At 40.4% G+C, this 22717-nt stretch overlaps 4 protein-coding genes across 5 annotated transcripts; 2 read left to right on the forward strand and 2 right to left on the reverse strand.

Moving 5' to 3' along the window:
- Nucleotides 1–728: 728 nt before the first annotated feature.
- LOC135582266 (zinc finger CCCH domain-containing protein 24-like) lies at nucleotides 729–4255 on the forward strand. 2 transcript variants are annotated; one of them, XM_065103095.1, is made up of 3 exons: nucleotides 729–1029; nucleotides 1357–3618; nucleotides 3716–4255. In XM_065103095.1, exon 2 carries the CDS (start codon nucleotides 1387–1389, stop codon nucleotides 3616–3618), a length of 2232 nt encoding a protein of 743 aa, XP_064959167.1. In that variant the 5' UTR covers nucleotides 729–1029; nucleotides 1357–1386; the 3' UTR covers nucleotides 3716–4255. The 2 variants fall into 2 exon arrangements, with proteins under 2 accessions (XP_064959167.1, XP_064959166.1); XM_065103094.1 differs by having other exon boundaries at nucleotides 1364–4255.
- Nucleotides 4256–5510: 1255 nt separating this feature from the next.
- On the reverse strand, nucleotides 5511–9577 carry LOC135609640 (uncharacterized). The gene is made up of 16 exons (XM_065103096.1): nucleotides 9442–9577; nucleotides 9226–9344; nucleotides 8992–9100; nucleotides 8767–8831; nucleotides 8543–8581; nucleotides 8322–8418; nucleotides 8012–8108; nucleotides 7850–7913; nucleotides 7685–7761; nucleotides 7431–7512; nucleotides 7049–7128; nucleotides 6882–6966; nucleotides 6678–6746; nucleotides 6510–6577; nucleotides 6381–6429; nucleotides 5511–6172 (listed from the first exon to the last, which is right to left on the reverse strand). The coding sequence occupies exons 1-16, from the start codon at nucleotides 9509–9511 to the stop codon at nucleotides 5795–5797; spliced, it is 1548 nt and encodes a 515-aa protein (XP_064959168.1). The 5' UTR covers nucleotides 9512–9577; the 3' UTR covers nucleotides 5511–5794.
- Nucleotides 9578–11514: 1937 nt separating this feature from the next.
- On the forward strand, nucleotides 11515–20023 carry LOC103981585 (protein DETOXIFICATION 42). The gene is made up of 14 exons (XM_065103097.1): nucleotides 11515–11717; nucleotides 11892–11944; nucleotides 12045–12166; nucleotides 14060–14269; nucleotides 14399–14589; nucleotides 16047–16182; nucleotides 16545–16641; nucleotides 16761–16861; nucleotides 17259–17422; nucleotides 18072–18143; nucleotides 18243–18359; nucleotides 18523–18618; nucleotides 18716–18837; nucleotides 19690–20023. The coding sequence occupies exons 2-14, from the start codon at nucleotides 11907–11909 to the stop codon at nucleotides 19730–19732; spliced, it is 1509 nt and encodes a 502-aa protein (XP_064959169.1). The 5' UTR covers nucleotides 11515–11717; nucleotides 11892–11906; the 3' UTR covers nucleotides 19733–20023.
- Nucleotides 20024–20075: 52 nt separating this feature from the next.
- Nucleotides 20076–22130, reverse strand: LOC103980810 (uncharacterized). Its single transcript, XM_009397320.3, has 6 exons — nucleotides 21853–22130; nucleotides 21692–21750; nucleotides 21535–21596; nucleotides 20947–21405; nucleotides 20665–20866; nucleotides 20076–20441 (listed from the first exon to the last, which is right to left on the reverse strand). Exons 1-6 carry the CDS (start codon nucleotides 21998–22000, stop codon nucleotides 20265–20267), a joined length of 1107 nt encoding a protein of 368 aa, XP_009395595.2. The 5' UTR covers nucleotides 22001–22130; the 3' UTR covers nucleotides 20076–20264.
- Between the last annotated feature and the right edge of the window lie 587 nt (nucleotides 22131–22717).

Raw genomic sequence — 22717 nt, forward strand, 5'->3', positions numbered from 1 at the left:
TCCTTTATAATACGATAAAAGCACAAGAATACAAAGGAGATGACGATGTCACCATCCAACCCCGAAACCACGTGGAAGGAGTCTACAAAAGTTCGCATTATCTCGCTTATTAATTAATATTATTATTAGTCCAATATGATCTTCTCATCAAGGACAAGTGTCATCTAACTTATATATATTGATCAAAGATATAAATATATATGATCGAATTAAAATGTCATGCTTTCTTTGCATCAAGATTAGCGACTGTCCATTGCGCCGTAGGATCGGGCATTTCACGATTCTCAAAGCATGATCCACGGTTGTGGGACGGTATGAATCACTCTTTGATGTCCTGTTCATGTCGGATCGGATTTGACCGCACCACGGAGTCCAGTTCAATAGGCTGACCTTGGATCCGGTACGGCGCACCCGATTCGCGGACTCCACCCTGGATTCCACTTGAGCAGAGTGTATCCCTGCCCTCGAGACACGCACGGGAACTCGTCGGTGACCAGCCTTGACTGCGTACCCTTTCCCTGCCTTTTCGCGTCGTTTCGGACTGTGTACCAGCGGGCCCCGTTGTGATGTCGAATCACAAGGAAGGTAACTGAGGGAGTATTCGAGGTATGGCACTTCGGGTGCATTTGGGTTAAATTTGAAGTGCGCTCCATCTCGACCCGCGTAAAAAAGAATTTAGATAAATTAGAGGCGATCGAGAGGGATCAAATGAAACCTAACAAAATGTGGCTCCCACTTGGGCAGGGTTTCATTTGTGTTGTCTTGTGGGTGCGTTTGTGAGCAAGGGAGACGCCGAAGCCTCTTCTCGCCTCTGCTTTTCCGGTCTCCTCCTCCCTCTCTTATTTCGGTGATGAGAGGCGGCGCCGAGGTTTTCTGCAGCGTCGCCGGTTCCTAGAGGAGTTCGCGGTGTCAGCGGCCGCCTTTTGCTGCTCCCCCGCCTCTGATAGTTGAAGGATCGGGCGGCCTCGAGTTCATTTCGGTGTTTCGATCGCGTTTTACCCGATCTGCCAACATCAGCTGGCGGAAACCGTGAGCTCTCTCAGCTGATTTTTTTGACTCTTTCGATGTAGTCTCTAAGAATACAAATGAGGTTTTCTTCCATCCGATATAGTCAACTTTCAAGGTTTGGTCGTTGTCTTTGGTTTAGTAAACGCCTGACAATTCCAGGTGCTTTGGTTTTGGTCTGCTTGAGGCAGATCCATTCTCTCAGTCGAAGTCATTCTTGTGGCCGGATTTCGTTGCAGAAATGCTTCGATGGCTGCATTTTGTGAAAAAGATTCGAGCTTTGTGATTCCATTATTTCTGTTCATCTCTCGCCAATCTGTGATTTTGATCATTCTTCTGATCAATTTGTAGTTCTCAGGCCTAATTCATGCCAACCGCAGCATGTGCGGTGGTCCGGAGCGCATAAGACCGTCCCCCTCGTCTTTGTCGTCGCCGACTCCATCCTCACAGGAAGAACAGCAGCAACACGCTCCGGGCCTCGGAATGAATCACCTCACCGTCGAGACCGATGACTTCTCTTCAAGCCTTCTTGAGCTCGCTGCCAACGATGACGTGGACGCGTTCCGGCAGTCCCTCGATCGCGATCCATCGGCCATCAACGAAGCCGGCCTCTGGTACAGCCGCAGAAAGGGCTCCAACCAGATGGTGCTCGAGCACCGGACTCCCTTGATGGTGGCCGCCACGTACGGCAGCCTCAGTGTCCTCAAGCTCATAGTCTCCCTACCTTCCGTTGACGTCAACCGTGTCTCGGGCCCCGGCAACGCCACCGCGCTCCACTGTGCCGCTTCCGGCGGTTCCTCGGATGCTGTCGATGCTGTGAAGATCCTCCTTGCGGCTGGTGCCGACCCCACTTTGGTCGATGCCAATGGAAACCGCGCGGCTGACGTCATTGCGGTGCCTCCCAGGCTGCCTGATGTGAAGAATGCCATCGGACAACTTCTTGGAAGGTGCAGCGATATCTCGGGTGGTGGCTTCGATCGCCATCATCCTCCCCTTAGTGTGACGACCAGCTCGTCAAACTCCACTTCGCCACCCCGTTCTTTGTCCCCTGACGAGGAGGGTTCTCCATCGGCCCGCTCGACTTCCTCTCCTCCGACAGCGAAGTACCCTGACCTTACAGTGACTGTGTCGGAGAGGAAAGAGTATCCAGTTGACCCGACTCTCCCGGATATCAAGAACAGCATATATGCCACGGATGAGTTCCGCATGTTCTCGTTCAAGATCCGCCCCTGCTCTCGTGCGTATTCCCATGACTGGACGGAGTGCCCCTTTGCCCATCCTGGTGAGAATGCTCGGCGGCGCGACCCGAGGAAGTACCACTACAGCTGCGTCCCGTGCCCTGACTTCCGGAAGGGGTCGTGCCGGAGGGGAGATATGTGCGAGTACGCACATGGGGTCTTTGAGTCCTGGCTTCACCCAGCGCAGTACCGCACTAGGATCTGCAAGGATGGCACCAGCTGTGCTCGCCGGGTCTGTTTCTTTGCGCACACGGATGACGAACTCCGTCCACTTTATATGTCCACTGGCTCTGCTGTTTCTTCTCCCAGAGCATCAACTGCTTCAGTGGAGATGGCAGCTGCGCTGGGGTTCATGCCTGGGTCACCGTCTTCGGTTTCTGCTGGTATGTCTGCCTTCACGCCACCCATGTCCCCTTTGGCCAATGGTATTGGACACTCTTCGTTGGCTTGGCCTCAGCCGAATGTGCCCATGCTGAATCTTCCTGTAAGCAATCTTCAGGCTAGCAGGCTGCGGTCGTCTCTGAGTGCAAGAGAGATGCCAGTGGACGACCAATTAGTAATGTCTGAGTTTGATAAGCAGCAGCTGTTGAATGACTGGTGCCAATCTCGTCTGAGCTCTTCTACTGCAAATCATTCTGTTCGAACCAAAGCTATGAACCCCTCAAACCTTGATGACCTTTTTTCAGCCGAGATCACCTCATCTCCAAGGTATAATTCTGATCAGGGGTGTATTTTTTCTCCATCTCACAAGACTGCTATACTAAATCATTTCCAGCAGCAGCAGAACTTGCTCTCACCCATTAATACAGGTGTGCCTTCGGTGAAGGCCACTGATGCTCAGCAGCTACCTGTTCATTCATCTCTCTTACAGGCCTCCCTTAATATCTCATCTCCTGGTTTCATGTCTCCACGAAGCATGGAGCCTGTTTCTCCATTGAGTTCTCGCCTGGCTGTTCTTTCACAGAGGGAGAGGCAGCAGCAGACACTTCGGAGTCTGAGCTCCCGTGATTTTGGTCCCATATCATCGCCGATTCTGGATTCTCCCACTAACTTGTCATGGTCCAAGTGGGCATCTCCGTCTGGTATACCTGATTGGGGAGTGAATGGTGAAGAGCTGGGACTTCTCAGACGATCATCTTCCTTCGAGTTACGAGGAACTGGGGATGAGCCTGATCTGTCATGGGTCCATTCACTAGTGAGGGATACACCGCCTGAGAAAATGGTTTCTGCTGCAGTGGCTCCTGCAGGGCCTTCTGACTTGCCTGCCATTGGTGTTGAAAGTTCAAATTCAAAAGGTGAGATGGATGGGCATGATCAAGCTGTGGTACTTGGTGCATGGCTTGATAACATGCAGCTTGATCAGATCATAACTTAGGTAAAAAGCCAAATTTTCACCAAAATCGTAGATGGGAGGTATCAAGTAGTAATTAGCAACAGTTCTTAAACAATGCTTTCTTTGGGTTAATTGGAAGGTGAAGGGAAAGAAGCAGAAAGGAGTGAGATTCATTTCTTCAACAAACATATTTATTATTACTTCAATGAGTTCAGCCAATTCCAGGATGTATGGGGGTGTGCTTCTGGATTATACGAAGGCCTATCCCAGGTGAACTGCTCTCCAATAGTTTGAACATTTTGCTTATTTTTTTTCTTTTGTTCGTAATCCCGAAATCTCAAAACATCAGTTTATGCTTGATGACAATGAAACTTGTCTAGTTTTCTTTTTAGTCTTTACCCTCAACGTTCACATTTGGTTAATTATAATGCTTGATGTAATGATACTGGGCAATGGAGAGGAAAGGGTTCTCTTTGGAGTCCATTTTGGGTATCTTCTGGCTTTCTTTTATTAGAACAAAGATTATCTAAAAGCAGCCAGTGAAGTGTCCCATTTGATTTTTTAATTATCGCTGATGTTCTAGAGAATCAATAGTAGGAAAGTTGGTGCATAAGTTCCCTGCTTGATGTAACATTTGTTTAAACTATTCCTATTATATCAGTTCCTTTATTTCTTTTTATATTCGGTTGTGGTTTCATGTGAATAGTTGCTTAGTTGTCTTCATCATATGCTTGGTTGTTTGTTCATGAGATACTGCTTTTTGTGGTGCTTTTTCTTTTGATCCGTACAAATCCTTGAATTATTTTATTATAAAACATATCTGAAGGCGGTGGTGGGGCAATTTACAGGGAATCCAGGAATAACATTGCCATGGAGCATACTATGTTATGGACTTGTGGAATTGCCATCTCTTACCTTTTTGGGTTTGTGGGCATCTCTTATTTCCTATCATGTTTGCTGGGTCCTAGTGGAAGCTCATGGTGGTGATTGTGGTTGGGTTAGGACACCTATCTATTCTACCATGATCTGGATCAGTAGCTTTTTGGATTTGTTGTGTGCAATCCATCAAAAGGAAGTACTATAATGAGCATTGATTCAATTCTTGGCTTTTGATTCCATAAGTTCTCTGAGATTTTAGGTCAATATTTTTGTAAATTGAATATTACCATGTTCACCAGCAAATTTAAGTCACTTCTAAGGTTAAGGGTTTCTGATTCTTGTCTTCTTCTCTACAGTAGTCTATGCTGGACAACTGGAAAATTTTAATTGAGATATAATTGTAGAATATGGATTGTGTTGGATTATCTGTCTATAGTTCAGCACTCATAGGTGTGTGTGTATATATATATATATATATATCCTGATCAATGCAGCCTTGTTCTTCTGGTGGCAACTGTGGGTTCAGGGCATGTTATTTGTGTTGGATGGAACCTCAAATGTCATGAGATTCAAGAACTATTAAAGGTTTGGAGCTTGCAACAAGTGTGATTCCAAGTGCTGAAAGCCAATTGTGAACATATAGTTCCTGTCACTAGTAGCAATCCTGTAGACAAACTATTCCTCTTGCCAGGTTACATCAATGGATGCTACATGCACCTCTTGCCAGCTTACATCAATGGATGCTACATGCACCTCTTGCCAGGTTACATCAATGGATGCTATATGCAGTGGGGCATATAAAAGCAATGAATTACTATATAAATTGGTAGAAGTATCATGACAACCCAACAATAGAATCTCATAATCCATGTTGGTCTATCCCCTTAATGTATGATTCAAGAAGGCACAAAGACAACTGATTCAGAAAGTGTCACAATATAGGAGACAAAAATTAAGAAAATTGAGTTATTATTTCCTCAGAATATGTTATAATGTAAAATATACAACTCCTGTGTAGGTACAACTCAATGGGTAAACCAGCTACACCTGACATAAGAAAACCAGTAGCTAAAGAGAGAAAAGAACAAAACTACAAGTAGCCCACCAAAAACACTCAAGCAGGGTGCACAATCTTCAGGAAGCCTTCGTTTTTTCTGGCCAAAACAACTGCAGAAAGGTGTCTGCATGAGCCAAAATGAGAGCAAAATTTAATCCGGAGTGATGACAAGAGCAAGGGAAGGGATATGGTTCATGCCAACCTTGTCAATTATCTGGCATTTTGTAGAATAAGGCACTCTCAGGAGAATAAACCTCATGGCACAAGCATTCAGGCCAAAGTTTAGGAAGAAGAAACAAAGTAGTCACGAATAGTTCTCCTTTTAATAGAGGAAGGAGGGTTGAGGACAGAAGATGGGCTACTCAAAGCAGCTTCTGGGCTTTGCTGCATCTCCTTCCCTTCCCTAAGAAATGAGTTATAACTTCTCTTTCCAGACTTGGGCGTACTGAACTCAAGCATTTTGCTTCCATCAGGAGAGGATGGTTCCACTGATGCTCCTGTCAAAGCTTGGAAAGTGTCATCCATGGAAATCGAACATGCTGGAGGATCATCCAAGATTCGTTTTCTGCACTCGGTAACAACAGCAGTTATCCTTTTTCTAATTGCTGTTGGCGATCTTGCACTTATGCGACCACCCTTCTTCATGTTCCAGACACGTACCTGTTAAATGAGATACAGTTGATAGTGAAGATGAAACAATAGAATATGAAGTCTAGCTTCATATCGAGTAAATCTGTGAACTACATAAACCAATATGCTGAATTAGAATCTGTTATCTGATCCTAACTATCGTCCAAAGAGCAACTTCTGAGCTGTAGATTACTAGTGTTGATTCAGGAAAAACCAAATGTTGTCTAGGTAAATTTACCATGAAGTCATCTGAAGAAGTTGCTAACTTTCCCACTTCTGATGAGCACCTGAAAAGCATGAAGTTTTAGGTTGATATTAAGATCTAGAGAAAATGGATTAACCATCTCTTTCTTATGTTTTCACATACCAATCGACTGCAGTGACTTCTCCGTCATGGCCCTTCAAAATGGCCGGTGCACTTTCAGGTCTCTTCACCTGGTAAATTAACACAAAAATAATGTAATAATATTGGAGGAAAGAAGTCATGCCAAAGTGAAAAGACCTTTTGATTGAATAGAAGGGAAAAATTATGTACCTGCCATATGTAGGCATTACCATCACTAGAACCCCCAAGAATATGAGCTCCATCAGGGCTGATTGCAGACTTCAATCACACAAGAAAAATTAGAAATCAGTGCTTTGATAGTAATTTAAAGGTTAAATAAATTCAATTTCTCTGCCGAGATATATGTTTTATAAAAAGGATAATTGCTGCAGACTAAAAGGGCATCTTACTTGCCTTCACAAAAAATGACTCGATTTTACTCCCAGGGAAAACCTTTACGGGTCCTTTGTCCGGTTGAAGCACCTCATACAAATAGATCCTGATAGACATGAAGCAAGCTAATTAGAAGTGATTTGGGTTACTAAAATTTAATGGAGCAAACTGATGTTAACTTCAAATACCTGCTATCCATGCAAGAAGCTACGAGAGAGGCGCCATGTGAATCTTGAGATAGCCATGTAATTCCATGTTGAATTGTTTCCTTTAGTCACAGGGAACAAAGATACCAATCAATTTCAGAGACACAAGTAATAAAAAGCTTTATACATGCAACGAAGAACACATGTTGAAGTTGTTTTTCCTTTTTTTTGTGGGGGGTGGGGGTGGTAACAGAGAAGGCAATCCTCCATACACAAATAAAAGTTACTTGTCTTTATATAAAGTCTCGTGAACAAGCTATATGGATGATGTTTCCGACTTTCTATATAGCGGCATCATCATCTTTAAATCTTCCTGCTTTCATCTATTTCTCATTTATTTTTCAGATGGAAAATCTAGATTCACCTTTCTGACAAATGGCTCGACATGAGGGCAAGCTTGAGTAACAGATGATTTTAGGTTGCGTGTATCCCAGAACTTCACCACACTGGAACAAAAGAGAACAATCAGGGGAAAGGAAAGAGAGTGAGGAGTATTAAGTAAATGGAATGAACCATGTGAAAAATCCTATTTTGGTTTCACTTGTCTATAATCAAAAGCATCAGTCTTCAGTGACACTGACAATAGTATCTGAAAGTTGTCAAAGATCTTTTTTGAACCTGTCAACTGCTCCAGCAGTGGCAATGGAGATCTCATCCTTGAGATAGAGAACTGATGTGATGCTCATAGAAGCAGCCTGTGAACATGAAACAGAAATCAAGAAACCAGGATAAGAGAAAAGATCAACCAAATGAATCACTAAAAGGTAATGGACAGGAACAAACTTTTCCTTGCCGCCTCCTTTTTCTCGGGGCAGAGGCGTGTGCTTCTTTGACAACAGCAGTAGACCTAAACATTTTTACCCCAGAGATATCATTGACCGTATAGGATCTAGAGCATAAATGATGTGTACAAAAGGATGCAACTAGATTATATGAATTTCATACAACAAGCATGCTTCCCCAAAGCGATTTGTGGAACTAGAGTTGCATCTCAGATCCCAAAGAGCAAAAGATCCATCTCTTGAACCAGAGACAACAATATCTGACAAGAAAGGAATGGAATTTTGACTGTCAAGGCTCAAAGTTCTTTATCAATGACTATAAGCAAAAAATCCAAACTGTAATCAAGTAGAACAAAAAAGAGGCTAATATCTGACAAGAAAGGAATGACATTTTGACTGTCAAGGCTCAAAATTCTTTATGAATGACTATAGACAAAAAAAATCCAAACTGTAATCAAGTAGAAAAAATCTACCAGGATTTGATGAATGAGGGCAAACTGTTTTAACACTTCCTGTGTGCCCTGCCAGGATCCCAATGCATTTCCTCTTTTCAGCATTCCATATCTTGACCTAGTGCAATAACATCAAATTTTCACCAGAATTCAAGGATGGATTCAGTAGGTGCTGCTTAAAGACTCTAATCTTATAATAACTACAAGGACAATAATGCAAGAGGATATGCTTCTTCGCTTACATATTGATCGCCAGAAGCTGTTAGAATTTGATTGTCATCCTGCAGAACATAAACGAAAAACATTATGTAAATCACTTGGGCTATCTCTGGTCCATTTGTTCCAAGAGGAATGCAATTTTTCAGATTTCTTAAGAGACCAATTTTGTGAAACTACTTGAGCCAACTTTAATTGATATATTCATTCCAAAATGAACAAAAGCTTTCAATTGTCTTGGAGAATGTACCTTTATCCAGCATATGTCAAATATTGCATTGCTGTGAGCAACCCACTCACAAACCCTAGATTCAGCTGCAACAACGAATAGCAAACGGATTACCGCATCTAAAAGAGGCAAACTTGATCAAAACCCTAGATCCCGAGTTTGCACCGATTTCTTTCGGTCCTCTGACTAAAAAAGTGCTCTCTTTTCCAATGTAGAAAAGATTTAGGAAAATGGAATTACACAAACCCGTCCTCTCCCGGCATGAAGCATAGGAAGGAAGGCTGCGACGTGTGTCGAAGAAGCTGACATACCCATCCTCATCCGTCACCGCAAGAATGTGAGAATTCCTACTCGTCTGTCTTCATCGGAAGAGAAATTTTTGAAGGGATATAAGCCATTGTTCATACTGGACGGAGGATTTAAGGTGGTAAACAAGATCGGAGGCCAAAGGAGGCACAAGATTGAGAAGGAAGTTGGAACCTTGCAGAAAGAGACGGCAGTGGGAGGCGTGGTGGCGCCACTGTGCTCGACGGACAGCACTCCAGTGCCAAAGCCACCGGGCTCCGACGAGAGATCACCAAGATAAGGCCTTTTGCGTACTACAAGAGGGCAGGGCGATCCGCGATCAGAAGCTGCGACTGGATTCAAGGTTGCGGAACGGAAGGAATCGCCAAAAGGCGAGGGACGAAGGTGTACCTCTGAAGCCATTGAGCTCTCTGCTCATCAGATCGCCGAAGAAGGACGAAGGAAGACATCGGTTCTCCATCGCCCGTGTGAGAGAGAGAGAGAGAGATTGGGATTATGGTGCCACCCAATGACATAAGCATGAAAAATGGCGGGTGGAGTGAGGTTTTCGCGGGAATGGCGATTCGCGTTCTGGAAGCGGGAATTAGAATTGGAAACGGGCGGCTTAGAAGAAAGCCCGGCCCATTTAACTTACATGGATTTAGCCCAAATACAGACGAATGTGAAGCCCATCTGTAGCATAAGGAATTCAGAGAAATGTGTATGATTAATGCTTTTTTTTTTGTTTCGTGTTATGTTTGATTTTTAGGTAATTTTAACATTTTAAATTTAATATCATCTGTAGCATAATTAGGTATTGCAGTAACTAATGGCATGTCAAAGATACAATATATGACATGTCAAATTATGCATCATGCCTCGTTCAAATAACACGTAGTTTCCCCCTTGGAAAAAAAACTCCATAAGATAATCCAACTGATGCTTCCAATTCGGATCGAGTTGTCTTATTCAGGAACACTCTACTCATTTGATGGTGATTTTGAGAATTAATAATCGCTATGAAAGTTGCTTGACATATAAAGACAGAAGTTTCAATCACAAATGGTTGACCCCAATCAAACCAAGCCAAAAGTGACTCCATACCTAATTTTTTTATTATTTTATTCTTACTTTCATTTTGCCATTACTTTCTAACGTCAAGTACACATGTACTTTTTATTTGATACGAAAATAATAACATGGGTAGCATCTATTCGTCATGTAGTCATGCTTGATCTACATCGATTATATCATATTATATGGACAATACTCTAATATTAATATAGTCGATACATCAACACTATGTTGATAATATTTTGAAGTAGTACGGTTGGTTGACATTATGTTATCTCTTGAACGTTATCAATCATTGTTGCATATTCCCTAAATTTGATGCGGCACAATTCTATTAATACTAAGAGAAAATACGTAATTATTCCCGATATCAATGTGCATCTTTGAGTATAATAATCCTGAAAATGCACTATGAAATCTCTCACTAAATTCATTCCTCAATATACTACAGTTCATAAACTCTATGCATTTGATTGTAGAAGTTTTTAGCATTTAGCTTTACTTCTTGAATCGATTAAAATATTGGAAAGGGTTTGTTGAGTATAACCTTGAACCAATATCGATTAGAGACAAACGTGAAATAAGAATTCGATGCATAGAGATACTTTTTATATAAAAGACATAAATCCTAAAAATTAGGAAATGAGTTTTCAAGGTTATTTTTAATGATGAAAAGAACAATAGAAGTTTTGACAATTGTAATTCATTTCCAAGGTTTTTTTTTTAAGAATAGGGGTTGAATTACATTGATTTTGAATAAAAATTAAAAATATATAATAAAATTAAAAAAAAAGTGTAACTCAAATTAAAAAAAAAAAGTCTTCAAAAATTTTTCTCAAAATTTTAAAGAATCATTTCTGATGATATGCAAGTGATTTTTAGTTCAAAGTGTTCTTTAATTCACCTTAGATTGGATAAAATTGAAAGAATAATATAAAACCATTTAATGGTTGAAATAAGTGAACATATACATTACAAAGACTTAAAAATAGAAAATATAATAATTTTTTAAATCGATATTTAACATTTATTGATTTATTTAATACTTTATTATTATTATTATTATTTTAATTTTATTTTAAATACATATATATTAGTATTATTTGATTTTTCTTGTTAGACCGATCTAATGTTAACTTAACCTATCCAATACCACGTTTCATTTAGATTTGATTCGAAAGGGAGGAAAGAAAGAAAGAAAACAAAAACAAAAAACAAAAAACAAAAAAGTAGAATTCTCTTTGCGGGGAAAAAAGAGATTCAAAAACAGGACTATTTTAGGAAAGTTTTTGGTCGTAATAACTAAGTATCATATAATGCTGTGAGGCATCTATTCGTAGTCTTCAACTGTAGTGGCGTGTGGGCATGTCGCGACTTACGAAGCTTTCGCAGGGGTATAACTTGGAACGAGCCTTCCTGGAAAAAGAAGGCGAGGTATACCTGAGTCCGGTTTCATTCCCTCTGCCTCCCCCAGAAGACAGCTTCCTTTTCTTGCAGCGCCTCGCAGGACCCCTGCTCCTCGGGAGAAGCTGTCGCTACAAAGAGCCAAAGAAACAACGAAGTTTCTCTATCCAGAAGGAATACGAGACTTGGCATACCGCGGTTTTCTGAAGGTCTACCGGAAAACACTTGTTTTTGTTTGCTCCAGATTAACTGTTGATCCCTTTCTCGTTCCCACACTACCTTAGTTGCATGCGTAGATCCGATTGAGCTCCCGCGCATGAGCTATTCTGTCTTACAACTGCTTGTTTCTCGTTAAACGATGGCATCTTTGTGTTGTGTGATAGGCTGCCACCTCGTCGATGACTTCTCCTCTCCGAGTTTTATTCAAGGACGCGAGGTGCGGATTTCACTTCTCTTTGGGAACTTCCGCCAATATTTCAACTCGTTGGATTCCGTCTTATCGGTTGTCTGTTCTTGGTTATCAATGCACGACACAGGCATGCTTTTAGATTGGATGAGCTTGGGATGGAGATCATGAGGATCGCCTTCCCTGCGGCACTTGCGCTGATGGCTGATCCCGTTGCATCTCTAATCGATACTGCCTTCATTGGTCACATTGGTCAGTTCGAGCTTTCGTTTATGTCATTTTATCGAGACTTGCCCCGTCTTTTCATGCTGTAATTTTAGTGTGTATTTGTCATAGCGCGGAAATCTACAGGTCAGTGTTTTTCTTGTCAATTATTTCTTTCTTCTTTACTTCGATATCTGTTGTGTCATTTTCTTTCTTCTTCTCTACTTCGATAGCAGCGGCATCGGATGGCTATATGATTTCTGAGAAAACAATAACAAAAATAGTCCTAAAACAGATGTAAAAGAGAAATTAAAGAGTAAAGGAAGATGATAAATTGTACCTTTGTTTAAAGGTTTTGGAAGGCTTGTAAGAATGTGTCGCAAGGATGTATCTGTGGGGAGAGGAGGGAAGCCAGAAGAAAGTAGACAAAAAGAGAAACGCGGGCTAGAAAAGAAAAAAGTGTGGACTAAAAAATATGTGTATCTTTCCTTCAATTGCTTAATAATCGTGGTAAGATATTTATGTGCATCTTTTCTTGTCATTCCTTAATAATTGTGGTCTATATATATATAGAAAATTTATGCTTATAGATTGTCCTCTCACTATTTATGCTTGTCGAGATTCCACATAACGTCAACCCCTATAAGCACTGGATGCCTCTTGAGCCATAAGTGGATGGGAGATTTAATACCCTTAGTTTACTCGAGTTTACAAAATGAGTAAAAGTTAAGTTGGTTGCATCCATGAGAAACAAGTTATGAACTCTATGTTGAGGGACCTTATCACCCACTTTGGGATCTTGTGATCAATAATCATTAACAGCATGACTTGGTTCAATAATACCAAAGAGCTTTTCCAATTCTATTGAATTTAGCTAAAGTTTAGTTTAGTCGCTCACCCGCAGATTAGTGGCATGGCTGAGGTGACTAACTAGACTATCCTCGAGGGACTACAAAAATGGGTTATCAATACCAATGACACTTGGATAGGTGAGCTATTTAGCATCTTACAAGCTTCCCAAACAATTATCAAGACCAGTTCGAGAGAGTCTTCATTTAGCCTAGCTTTCGATACTCAGGTTATTTTGCCACTCGAGATCATTTTTTCGATACCTTAGATCAATAATTTCGATGAGGGAGTTTTCGAGGAGGGACTTCAAGTCGACCTCAACTTGATTAGCGAGGTCATAGTTGAGGCATACCTAAGGATGCTATGGTATAAGAAGGCAATATTCAGACTCTACAAGAGGTGCTCACCCTTGAAATTGGAGTTAACAACCTAGTCCTTCGTAAGGCCAAGGTCAAGGTCAATGACTCGACTCATTCCTAAGAAAAGCTAAAACATATTAACTCAGTATAGCTAGAGGAATCGTACTCTCCCAGACATAACATATTACAAATCTAAGACACGTCTCAATGATAAGGTGTCACGCAACTTAATATCGAGCGAGCAAGCATCTTGGATATCGAGTGTAATAAAAAAAATCGACACAAGCTATAAAAATAAAGTTTCATTAATCAAAGCAAAGATTATACTATACTATACTCCCAAAATGAGACATCGATATATAAAAAACAAATAAAACTAAAAGACCAGATTTGACAGTTAGGTCTATGGACTCAAACTGCAAATTGATCAAGATTGTTACTGAAGGAGTCCTTGAGTGCTATTGGTCTTTCTCATATATATATATATATATATATATATATATATATATATATATATATAAGAGTTATCTTGTTCTTCAGTTTGTGCTATATGGTTCTTCTGACCTCTTAGTTATAAGAGAATTGGTTGGTTGATACCGTCCAAAATATCTCCATAGTCTCAACTGATGATCAGTGCAAACAACATTCGTGCTGTTTGTTGTGTTTTTATGATGTAATTATGTCCATGAGGATATTAAGTATTAAGTTCACATTTTCGTCAATCTTTTTACAGGTCCAGTGGAGCTTGCAGCTGTAGGCGTGTCTATTGCAGTGTTCAATCAAGTATCAAGAATTGCTATCTTTCCTATTGTCAGTGTCACGACATCCTTTGTTGCTGAGGAAGATGCCACCAGCAAAATAGCAAGTGGAGATCCTGAAAGTGGAGAATGCCAGGGGTCTTTTTCTGAGGATAGTGAAATGAAAGAATTGATGCCTTGCACTGGTAGGTGATGTCAAGTGTTTGGTCTCTTCCGAATCATGCATCTTCTTGCTAAAATAGAACACAAAGTTTCACAAAATTTACATCAGAGTTACCTCAGGGTTGATGCATTGCCTACAATTTTATTTTCAGATCATGATGAACATGAGTATACCTCGCCTTTCTCATCGAAGAAATCTGCTACTATGACTGAAGTTGAGAACCGCAAACGGATCCCATCAGCCTCTTCAGCGTTATTAGTTGGTAGTGTACTTGGTGTTCTCGAAACACTATTTCTGAATTTTGGAGCAAAACCCATTTTGATCTTTATGGGTGTGAAACATGTAAGCATCTGTTCTTCTCTTCTGTAAGTTGCCTGCTTCATGACCAAGTTATCATCTTTTCATTGATTGGTTTTAAGATGGCAAAAAATCATGATAGCTTTGAAAAGTTTGCCAGCAAGTTAGTATTTATTCTCATCAAGCTGGAATGTTGTCTAAATGTGAATAGTGGTTATTAATATAATTTTGGGCAACAAACTTCTATTTTTACATGATAATGGTGTATTGGTGTGACCACGAAATGTAGCAACAAAAACTATTTTGATTAACATAGTTAGAAATGGTCACTTAAAAATAAGGCTATGTACATTGACTCTCCTTAGATCCTGTATTGATGGGAGTTTCGTCCACTAGATATGTCCTTTTTAATTGTAATAGTCGAAAAGATTATTTAGATTTGTTCGGCTGCACCCACATTCCTTTTTTTTCTCTTTTTTGCTATCGTGCATGTATGGGGTTTCTGTGGCAATGAATCTATGTAATGGCTAAATCTAAGATAACTGGTTTACATATCCGACAGTTTAACACATATATAGTGTTCTGTAGTGGAAATTGCTATCATGTTTTGAGGCAATACATTTTAATATCAATTAAACTTAATATAACTCCAGAATTGAATTGTTTAACAAGTCATTTAGATTCTTCTGATGAGAAAACCAAAAGAAATGACCGATCAAATAATTTAACTTCACTTTGACTTTAATTAATCAAATATGTCTCATAATATTTATGCCAAACTATCAAGGCAGGAAAGAGTATCTCTGAGCATCCATGTTATAGGACCATTCCAAATTACTCCATTTTTGTGCATGGAACACTTATAGATGAACTATAGTTATAAATGCTGAGACAAGTGAATCTTCAACTGAATATTTTATTATTTCTTTGGATTGATAGAATTTGTGCCCCATCATTTTTGAGAGAATATTATATATATGTATTATATGCACACACACTAAAAATTCACTGATTCTGAGCAATTGCCTAAAAAATGAATGCTTAAAGGGAAAACATGAAGCTCACAGTTGTTTCCAACATATTAATTGTGAATGCAGTTATTGTACTGATCTAGAATGTGCTTATTGTATACTCGGACATAAAGGACTGGAAAAGTTTATCCTTGTGAATGAGCAGTGACATCTGATGGAAAAATCATATATCATGAAGATTCCCATAATGTAGTTGGAAACAACAGTTGAGTTGGAGTTATCCATGGTTGAGGATCTGAAAAAGTCTGATAAATACTGTTTTTTTAGTTCTAATTTCTAACATCATATATCTCGAGATATGTAGTTTTTATGCATGACTTAGCGATACTCCATTGTAAACTTTATTGTTATTATTATTATTATTATTTTTATTATTTTTTTTTTTTTTATATGCTGATGCTTTTGCATTTCATTCCAAATTTATTTGATAAGAACTGTGCCTATACAATAACAGTGCATATTTGTTGATAGGATTCCCCTATGTTGACACCAGCATGTGAGTACTTAACATTGCGAGCTCTTGGCGCCCCTGCTGTTCTATTGTCTTTGGCTATGCAAGGAGTTTTTCGTGGAATCAGGGACACAGAAACTCCTCTTTATGCCACTGGTATGACAACTTATAAGTAGGTTTGGTTGTGCTATAACTTATAAATGTCTTGCTCATGGTTTATATGGATGTTCATTGATGCTTAAAATAAATTCTCACCACTGTGAAACCTGTCTCACAATTGATCATAACCAATTTGGTTTAATTTTTCATGATCAATGGATATCACAAGCATAAGGCAAGCCCATAAAAAAATTATTCATGCATTCATAATCGTCATTTGGTGTGAAGCAGCTGATTTTTGGCATTCATTATTTCGGCAAACTACTAGTTCTGTAAAGAAATATATTGCTGGAACTTCTCAGCTGTTAGTTTTGTTTCTTGAATGATCAACTAATATTGTGTCTTCTTGACTAACCCAGTGGCTGGAGATGCAGCCAATATAATCTTGGATCCAATATTCATATTCTTGTTTCGATTAGGCGTTAGTGGTGCCGCGATTGCTCATGTTATTTCTCAGTAAGTACCATCTTGTTGCTCTCTACACTTGTGCAGAGTGCTGGTAAGTTTACCCAGCTTCCTCTGTCATCGAAGAAACATTAATATCATCCTATTTTTTGTTTCATTATATTCTGCAGATACTTAATTGCATTAATGCTTTTGTGGAAATTACTGAGACAAGTCGATGTCTTGCCTCCCAGTATCAAAAATCTGCAGTTTGGTCGGTTCCTAAGAGATGGTAAGTAGTTCCTTGAATAAACATATCATGTTTAATATCATACTTTTCTTTATGTATCCTGTACATTTGTCAACTGTATCTCTAAAGCCACTGCTGGCTATCTTGTGTCTTTTTTCTGCTACACAAAAGAATTCAGTGGCACTTGTTTCAGTAGAAAGCCGCATTTAAGGAATAGTGAGATCATGCATTTCACATACATGAATAAGTATCTTTTCTGCCATGATTTGGTTGCTTCTTAGAATTTGACTTATACTTTTCCTAGGCAGGATGTCAAATAAGTAATTAGCATGATATGCTGCTTCCTTTAGGATGTTGAAGGCTCCAAGATGTCAATTTATTCCTGTCCATACTATTGATGTTTTCAGAGCTACAAGATATTAATCTGTGCTGGTTTCAGGTCTTCTATTGCTTGTACGGGTTATCGCTGTGACGTTCTGTGTGACACTAGCAGCATCGATGGCTGCACGGCAGGGATCAGTCCCTATGGCTGCATTCCAGATATGTTTGCAGATTTGGTTGGCGACTTCTCTTCTTGCTGATGGCCTGGCGGTTGCTGGACAGGTTAGGAAGCAATTGCTTGCTTGATTGTTTTATGGCAATTCCTTATGTCAGATGGCAATAAGAAAAGAGTTGGTAATCCTACTTCTATCTACTTTCATGTAACGTTATTGATAACAATTATGATAGTGTTTTCATGAAAAACACATCACAATATATTATTTTCTGGTAGCAAGTCAGATCACATATTTCAAAATGGGATAAAACACTAATTTATAGGACACTCACATTGATGTTATAGGATCATTATGGTACCTTCTATTTAATCCTTGGTATGGTCATTAACCCCAACACTCATTTTCGTTTCTGCAAACACAGTATGTCCACTGTCACTGATATGCATCGCACCTTTTGTTTCCTCTTCATAAAGATAATGCATGTTTCAGATGCACCAATGACATGTTCCTCTTGAGCCAAAACACAAACTAGAAGAACCAGTTGATGTCATGTCCTATCAGATCTTTTCACCATATTTTCTGGAAGAACACACCGATAAAGCAACTTGTGGATCATTGCATAACTTAACATGAAGGCTTCCGGTCTGCTATCTAAGATAACTTGGCAGATTACTGCACCAATTATGTACCTTCAAAGCATATTAGTCCCTTGTGCTCATTCCAGTATAAGTTGAGATATGTCAGGAACTTTGCAGGCAATACTTGCGAGTGCATTTGCCAGAAGGGATCATTCTGGGGCAACATCTGCTGCTTCACGTGTTCTTCAAGTATATTTTCCAATCAATAATTAAATTGATCTCTGCCCTTGACGTTCATCAGTTACAATTTCATAGCAACAAAAAGACTAACCTGCACTAGCTTTGCAGTGGGGTATGGTTCTGGGGCTGTTGCTGTGCTTCATACTCGGAATTGGCTTACAGTTTGCATCGAAATTGTTCACCAAGGATGCCAAAGTGCTACAACTTGTTCACGTTGGAATCCCGGTATCTAAGTTGCACATTCTTGGAAGACATAAAAGAGTGTTCTTTTGCATTAGTTGTTGGTGCACTTGTTCTGAAGCTAACTACTCTGCTCCACCAAAAACAATAGTTACGAAAGAACTTCTTGATTCCATTCTCTACTTAATTCATGTTTATCTCTGTTCAGTTTGTGGCGCTTACTCAACCGATGAATGCCTTAGCCTTTGTATTCGATGGCATCAACTATGGAGCATCAGATTTTGCATACGCTGCGTATTCCATGGTATTTCAAATAGAATGATGATATTGGAAAACAGATAAATTTGCACTGTACTTGTCAACTTTCGAGTCCAACAAGATCTCATTATAAAACATCTCAGGTCCTGGTGGCAATAGTCAGCATTGTATTTTTGATCATCCTATCCTCTAGTCATGGTTTCGTCGGTATCTGGATAGCTCTAACGATCTACATGAGTTTGCGGATGTTGGCAGGTTTCTGGAGGTAATTCTTAGACGCTTTATGAATTTATTGGTCATGCTTTGACATGTTAGATCTCTGTATAAATTTGTATTATCAATCAGATAATCTCCACCTATATGTGCTCTGCAGTGCTGCATAAGCTATCTTAATTCTGCAACTTGAGTCAATTAAGTTGGTCTCACCTTTCCTCTATACATCTGTCAACGGCTGCATCATGTTAGCATACTAAGCATGATAATTAACTTCATGATGGTCTTATTTGGTTCATCATTGAACTGGAGCAGGAATAAGTTATGCTTTTATACTGCTTAGTAAATTACTGCTGCAATGTTGGAGGAATGTTCATATCTGAACTTGCTTAGTCTCACCACAAGCATGTTAGAGAAATTTTCTGACACTTGAAAATGAAATCTTGCTTCATTTCAAGGAAATCAAGTGGCCACCTTCTTCAATCTTGAAAATGTTGAAGTTAAGGCAGGAAAAATCCATATTCTCTGAAGGAAACATGAAAACAGCACCTTTTTACATGGTAGGACTATCCAGCATAATTTTAGTTGATATTCCACTAGAAGTACCAAGACACAGTTTTCTTTATCAATCTATCTTGACATAGTAAAAGAGATTTACTTCAAGTTTTGTATGTATTACCAGTTCTGGAGATAAAAATATGAAGTCCAACATGTTTCCAAATGCCATGCAGTTATCTACCAGATATATAATATTGCACATTTGCACAATTTTCCTTAGGTCTAACTTCAGATGATGAGCTATGATGTTATAGCTTTCAGCATCAACCATTGCATGGTGCATGTAACTCTTTATGACATGCTTAGAATTGTCCAGTGTTCTAATAAGATTCTTCAATTTCTACAGAATAGGGACAGGTACAGGACCATGGACCTTCCTTTGGAGTTGATCAGGCTTTCAATTCCTTTTTCTCTTGACAAAAGAGGGTGGAACACTGATTCAACAATTTAAGGTGCAATGTTTTTGTTGATCAAAGGGAAATACTACTCAAATGGAGCTCTCATTACTCAAGTAGCAATTCCTTTTGTTTACCTTACATTGCACATGGACTGACGTTGTGCCCCCCAAAAAATTGTAGCTCAGATCAAGATAGCTTACTCTTTTTTGTATAATTAATGAGTTGTATTATAGATCTTTAATGTACCAAATAATGAGACCTGAAATTCCAGCTATTTCACTATATTGATAGTTTGAGTTCAGAACACCCCTCTGAAAAGTAGACACAGAAAACAGAGAAAAAGAACTTGATCTCAGGTATCATTTAGATCACATGCACCTAATTAATTACACTTGTAAGTTCACATGTTTATTCTGCTACAGGCTGAATGCAATTCTTTACCCTATATAATTAAATGAATCAAAGGACTTAACAGAAACATGGACAGTGACCATAGTTGTCTCTTTGGAAAGCTCCATCAGAGCTACTTTACCAGATAAGTGCAAGGCTTTAAGAACCAAAACAAATCAGCTGAACTCCCTTCTTCAGTATCAGTATCAGCAGCAACAGCAGCAGCTCTGTTGCAATCTTCACCCTTTACAGGTAATCTTGCTGTCTTCTCCTCTTTGTCTTGCTCCATCTCCTGCTGGATCACCTTCTGCTGCTCAATCATTTCCAAAAGGTAATATTACTTACTCTTGCCATTGTGAAAATTAGAGGCCCAAGAATATCTACATGTAGTTTACACCATACAGTTCACCACATGCAGCAACCTGAGGTGGCAGAAGTATCATTCTAAAGATCATGTTCTTCAAATTCTGTGCTTACTTGTCTGCCCTCAGTGTTAACCTTTAGTAGATGGTTACAGAGGTTGTGACACTTACCAGAGTTGCTGATTTCGGAGGCTTGTTGAGAGGGGATCTGCCTATGGCAGTGGCCTTTGGATTCCTTGTACTGCGAATCGACGGTGAAGTGAACCGCTGCGGCGTTGGAGGATAAGCTCTTACTTCTTTGAGTGCTGTTGATTTCTCGATCTCAATCCTCACAGCCATTTTGCTGCTTTTCTTCACTGATGCATCGTCTTTCCTGCAGACAATCCTATGAGAAGAAGAGAACAGAAAAAAGCAAATTTTATTTGGAAGATGAGCTCAATACTTGAAAATTACTTTGGAGTCAGTAGCTTCGTATCCTCTGCTTCGGGAACGATGTCGGCAACCTTCTTGACCTCCTTCTTGGTCTCTTCTGCTGGAGTCCTCCCGCGTCCGATCGCCATCTTCTTGATCTCGTGGTAGAACTCGGAGATCTGATTCAAGATATCCTTCCCGGAGAAAAGATTGCTGGCAGACAATGTGCTCTTCAGCCGGGGTTGGGCCTTCTTTTGCTTGGGTTCCTCCCTCTGCTCCTCGACCTTCTTCTCGGCGCTCGACTTGATCATCTCTTTCGCAGTGTTACACCTCTTCGGAGCACCGAGCGGGCGGCTTGGACGTTGCGGTGTCGACTGATTCGGGTCTTGGTTTTCAAGATCCTCTCTGAACTTCTTTGAAGCGGCGGCTTTTGGCTTGTGAGGAGATACCGGCAGCAATGGAGCAGCGATCCCTGCTCTTCTCTTCAGGTTGTTCTCGTCTCTAGAAGACCGAACCAATCAAAAGAAAAAGAAAACAAGCCGCTTTCACTCCAACATCATCGGAAGCAGTCAAAAAACAAAGAATTCCACAGCAAGATCTGAGCTTTTGTTTAGATCAACATTTCATTACCTACGAGTGCCGTTCCTCTCACCGAGAGGCAGTCTCTCCGAGCTCGACCGCATCAGCTTCGCCTAGTTTCGTTCCAATCAACCGAACTTTAAGGAACAATCATACCGAAACATCTAAAGAAAAGGAAAAAAGGAAGAATCCGAGGATTCGATCGAACCTTGGGGCTAGGTGTCGCCAAAAGCTTGAAATCTTCGGCGGTTTTCGGGTGCTTGCAATCTGGAAACAAAGAAAGAAAGAATGAAAATGTTCAAGAAGCTCGAGTTCTTGAGCTACGGAGAGGGAAAGGGAAGCGGTTCCTTGGGATAGTAACTGACGTACCTGGTCTGCAGAACCAGGCGTCGTCGTCTACGGGTGACGCCTCGGGAGCGGCGAGATCGAGCCACTTGGGGGCGTTGATGTTCTCGTAGGCCTCGTCGCGGACGGACCTCGACTCGATGTTCTTCCAGTCGATGTTGGCCGGCTCCATCCCTCGCTGTTCGACGGCTGCAATGAAGCGTGCGTTGAGAGAGGAAGGAAGGAACCGCGTCCAACCTGAAAGGAACGGGGAAGAGAGAAGCAGGGGATGGAGAGGCACGAGAAAGAACTCTCTAAACAAGAGAGTCGTTAATAAGGAGGGCCTTTGGGTTGCCTTGGAACCCTATCGAGTCCGTCGGAGTGGAACGTTGCTGCCGGTGCGAAGTTTTCGACCGTTGGAGATCTGGGTCCACTCGCGGGTCCCACCGTGACTTTTATTTATTGATTACTTTGCGGATCATCTGGGATCGGGCGTGCTGATCCAAAGCAAAATAATACACATTAAGTAGATTAGTTGATCATTGGAATATGATATCGAAATTTTAATTCACATCGATGTCCATCAGATCGAACGATCTCTCTTCTTTTTTGTGATGTAGAAATCATTATCAATTGCAAGCGTTTAATTTCCTTTTAATTTTTGGTATAATTTACAAAAATAATTCTTAACAGTCACGGTTCGCTGCCGTTGGATGAGAATGCAGTCGACGGAACATCAAAATCCTCACACGAATCCTAAAGCCCAGAGGCCACCTCTTTCCACGGTCGGCAAACCACGGGCGTCGAACGTGGCAGGCGGCGAGCCTTTGGTGGATGTGTCGGTCACGTGCTCCATGAGTCAAGCGGCCGCAATGGTGAAACTTCGACGTCGTCTCACGTGACAAACGTA

The sequence above is a fragment of the Musa acuminata genome, chromosome BXJ2-4, assembly GCF_036884655.1.
Source record: "Musa acuminata AAA Group cultivar baxijiao chromosome BXJ2-4, Cavendish_Baxijiao_AAA, whole genome shotgun sequence".
NCBI classification, from domain to species: domain Eukaryota; kingdom Viridiplantae; phylum Streptophyta; class Magnoliopsida; order Zingiberales; family Musaceae; genus Musa; species Musa acuminata.